Raw genomic sequence first — 4,491 nt, 5'->3', positions numbered from 1 at the left:
GTCATTGATACAACTTGACAACTATAAATGAGAAGAAATACGAGATTACTTGAAAAGCAGTGAACTTAACAGATGTTTTTGTTGGATCTCCCATCATAACCAAATTTTTTTTACTTTCATTTCTTTCTTACATACAAAAATATTATTTATTATTATTATTATTATTATTGTTATAAAAGTTATTATATTATTATAAATAGAAAGATCTTGGGTTTTATACTTGGATTTTTCTTCTTCACCATCACAACCTCTTCTTCTCCTCTCTCTCAAACCCTAATCTTGGATCTTCCTTTGTCCCTCTTTCTCTGTTTGTCTTTAACTTCGGCAACAGGATCAGGTACACGTCTCTATATTCTCAATGGTCTAAACTGTATTTTGATTTCTTTCATCTTATTTGTGTTGTTGAATTTGACTCATGGGATATGAAAATTCCATTGATTTTGCATGATTACGCTGAATCCAGATTTGAATTGCTTTTTGTTCTTGATTCATTGCTTTGTGGATTGATTCAAATCTATTAGCAATTGGGATGCTGAAAATATTGTCTTCTGCTGCATGCCTGGATATAATTCAGGTCCTGGATCTTATGATTATGTTACTGAATTATGCTTCGTTCTCGACTTTCTCCGTTGCTAGCTGGGATTGCTGATTTTTGAAAATTGAGTTTTGCTGTTGTTGTATTTGACGTTTTTAATGAATGAAATTGTTTGTAGTACTTTTAGTTTTGAGTTTGATTTGTTGTTTCCTTTCTTTCTATTTAGGAATCAAAGTGTTGAAATGGAAGAATTTGATGTTGGGTATGAGTCCAATTTCTTCTTCTCATGGAAGGTTCTTAACAATAAATATTGGTACAAGTTTGGATAGTCTTTGAATTGTTTCACGTTTTATGTAGGTTTCATTAGGAATCTTGTAGGGTTGTTAAAATCCTGATATCATGTGGGATTTGGAATTGGAAAAGATTTGATCAATTGTTGCAATGATGTGATTGTCAGTGGAGTAGGTATTTAATTCATTTAAGATATATTCATTGTTTTCTGAGTCCTAAATTTGAATTTACTGGGGGAGCATGGAGAAATCATCTGATGTTAGCCAGTTGGATGCTGATGTTCTTTTACCACCTCGGAAGCGTCTTCTAGCTGGATTGAAGAAACAGGGTTCGGATAGTGATGCTACTGCCTCACCATCTCCAGTTGCTGCTTCTTGTGTAACCGATGTTGCTTCCCCCTCATCCTCATCCTTTTCAACTGAATTTGAGGCCCGGCTGAAGCATTTGTTAAGTTGTCATTCAGATAACCCTAACCTTTCACCCGAGGAGGTTGTGGAGGCCTCAAAAGCTGCAGCAATTGCTGCGACTAAAGCTGCAGAGGCTGCCAGAGCAGCAGCTGAAGAAAAGGCTGCAATAGCTGCGACGGCAGTAGCTGCAGCCAAGAGGGCTTTAGATTTGGTTGCATCTTTCTCCGAGGAGGCGGCAAACAAGGAAAGAAATTTGAAGAAAAACAAGTCAAAGAAGCATCTCCCAGTTCAGCTGTTGTACAAAAAAAACCAGCCAGTTGAAAATTGTAGGACAGACGAAGAATTAGCTCGTAAGTTACATCGAGCCATGAACAGTTCTCCAAGAATCTCTAAGAATTCTCCAAACTCAGATTCAAAAGGTAGTAAACATAAGAAGCCTAGAAGCTCCTCAAGTTTTGAAATTACAGAGGGATCTGAATCTGGTGTGGCACTTGGACATGATTGCTTATCTTTGAACAACGAGCTTGCAGTAGCTGGGAAAATTGATTCCGAAGGATCCATCCAAGAGGTAAGCTCAAGTAAGAAAGATAAGAGAGGGCTGAAATATTATAGACCAAGCCAATTAGAGATAGACAATGGTGAAGCAGAGTCGAGTCAATCAAAAGGGAAGAACTGTGAAGAGTCATCTCCCATAGGTAAGAAGAGAGGAAGGGTGAAGCTAAAAAAGTTACCCTTAAGCATTTGCACCTCGAAAGATAAGGCACTGCCAAAAGAAGAAATAAGAGCCAGAAGTTCTCCATTGACTGGAATGAACACAGGCAATAATGCTGTTGATAGTATGCATTTGTTTACAGTTGAGTCATCCACTGACAGAGCGTTGCCTATTGAGGCTACGTCAATGTGGAAATGCCAAGATTTCAAGGCACCGGCTTGTATCAAACAAAATAAAGCTGTGCAGTCATAAAATTCATATATTACAATGGAATGGCCATGTGCTGCTGTTATAGATGTTGATAGCTGAGGTAGGAATCATGATGCTTCTTTTTTACAATATGGAATTTATCTTTTTTGTTCATTTTGGTTTTGTAATGGATTTGTACTGATTAAATGTAAATTTAGATTTAGTTGCTTGCTATACATCTTTCAGTTCAAAGTTGTGCTACTTTAACTGGCAGGAAATCTTGAATTTAGAAAAAGGAGGATCCAATGAATTGATCAGCTTTTTCGTTGTGCTGCTTATTTCTGCTCCTCATTTCTGTTTTAGAATAAAAAGTGAAGACCTGGTGGTTTTTTATTTATACTGTCTATTATGCTGTTATTTTTTTCTTTTTCTATATTCAAATTATGTAGAATGAAATGCTGACATTTTTTTATCCCCCATTTGCTGCTTTAATATTGAAATATGGATTATCTTGGCATTAAAAGTTTAGAAGTTACGTACTGAATTGGTAGATTATTACTTTCCTAGCATTAAATGACGTAAGTTATGACTAAGTTGTTACAAATGCTATTATCTTCATTTCAAATAACTATCTGTTTTTTAAGAGGATGATGTACATATTTTAAGAAAATAATTAATTGTATCAAAGAAAATGATAAAATAGTCTTCTTTAACTGAAATACTGTTATTCTTATCTTAGTGTTTCGAAGCTATCTAAAAAGTGTATAAAGAAACGTAGGATGACTGCCTTTAATGATCAAGTCCTTTATTCTGAGTAACAGATACATGAACAGATACATTTCTTGACAAAGAATATTACACAGAACAAGAGTGTCAATTCTTCTCTTAATTGGTTGAGCATTATAACTTTGACCACACAACAACCTATTATTTTTCTTCATCAATCAGTATGTGTTATAAGCATGCATATGGGTTGATCCTGGAATACAATTCTTTCAGCATACCTTTAATATATATATATATATATATATATATATATATATATATATATATATATATATATATATATATATATATATATATAAGGTTAATATGAGTATGCATCTCAATTTATATTTAGCCATTTAAATCTAACCTTGCCCCAAAAACAAAAGGGGATTAAATAAATAAAATGTAATTTTATCTATATAGTCTATTGTTGCTATAGTAACATGATGAGCTTAACTTGAGTAATACATTGATTTATTCTTCTAAAATTAAAATGGATTAATTTCCTATTGAAAAAAGTGTTACTCGAACTCTCAACATTATCATCTACCATAATTGATTGTAGTTTCTAATATCAAATTTTGATCCTAGAAGTTAGTGTATTTTTCAGTTGAAACAGTTATGCGTGGATTGAATTTGAAGCTAAAATCACCCTTAGCTGTACGATAAACAATTAATGTTTAAATATTGTGTTGGTTGACACAGATGGAAAATTAGTTAGGCTTTATTTAGATCCAATCTCAGTATATTTTTTAGATATTTTATATTAAAATATAATTTTTTGAATATAACATTGAAGACTAAGATAAATTATCATTAAGGATCTTGAGTTAAGATTTGTTAAATATTAGATATCTTATTGTTTCTACTAATCAAAATAGTTTTCTAAAAGGTAGTCAGATTAAGTACTACATATGTTTAATTTCAAAGACTATAAATTTGTTGTCAAAAAAGGTGAAAAGAGGTAATATAGTGTTTAAAATTGAAATTTCCAAAGCATTTGATACTCTCAGTTGGGATTTTCTGATTAAATGTTTGAACTGTTTTTCGATTTTCATAAAATGTTGCTTTAGTGGAAGAGGTGTCAGATAAGGAGATCTGTTTTCTTATTTTTTGTTTGGCTGAGGAGGTTTTTAGTTGAGGGATTACTCAATTGGTTCAGTCTAATCAGATTTTTGCTATGACTGGTCCAAGAGGTCTGAAGCTCCTTTTCCATGTTTTTTTATGCATATGACGTCTTTGTTTTTTTTGGGTGAACACATTTTTAGGAGGTTTTATCCAAGATCCACAGTGAAGGTCAAAGTTGAAGAGAACGTGGGTGAACACATTTTTAGGAGGTTTTATACATGTCTAAAGGTCTGCAAGGATAGTTTTGTGTCCTGCAAGCCAATTATTGGACTGGATGGTGCTTTTCTGAAAGGAAAATATGGTGGTGAAATGTTAACTGTTGTTGGTAGAGATGCAAATGACCAAATGCTACCTCTTGCGTATGCTGTGGTGGAAGTAGAGAACAAGGATACTTGGAGATGGTTCCTTGAACTTTTGGTTGAAGATCTCGATGGGAGGAAGTAAGTTCATCATTTACATTC

The 4,491-nt window shown here is 33.4% G+C and overlaps 1 protein-coding gene across 2 annotated transcripts; it reads left to right on the top strand.

Moving 5' to 3' along the window:
* The first annotated feature begins 214 nt into the window (after positions 1 to 214).
* LOC124836477 (uncharacterized) lies at positions 215 to 2,370 on the top strand. 2 transcript variants are annotated; one of them, XM_047311639.2, is made up of 3 exons: positions 215 to 337; positions 762 to 797; positions 893 to 2,370. In XM_047311639.2, exon 3 carries the CDS (start codon positions 1,067 to 1,069, stop codon positions 2,195 to 2,197), a length of 1,131 nt encoding a protein of 376 aa, XP_047167595.1. In that variant the 5' UTR covers positions 215 to 337; positions 762 to 797; positions 893 to 1,066; the 3' UTR covers positions 2,198 to 2,370. The 2 variants fall into 2 exon arrangements, with proteins under 2 accessions (XP_047167595.1, XP_047167596.1); XM_047311640.2 differs by lacking the exon at positions 762 to 797 and having other exon boundaries at positions 249 to 337.
* Positions 2,371 to 4,491: the final 2,121 nt, after the last annotated feature.

The sequence above is a fragment of the Vigna umbellata genome, chromosome 1 (assembly GCF_029865625.1).
Source record: "Vigna umbellata cultivar VRB3 chromosome 1, Vumbellata_1.0, whole genome shotgun sequence".
Classification (NCBI taxonomy): domain Eukaryota; kingdom Viridiplantae; phylum Streptophyta; class Magnoliopsida; order Fabales; family Fabaceae; genus Vigna; species Vigna umbellata.
This window is presented reverse-complemented; position numbering and strand designations above follow the sequence as displayed.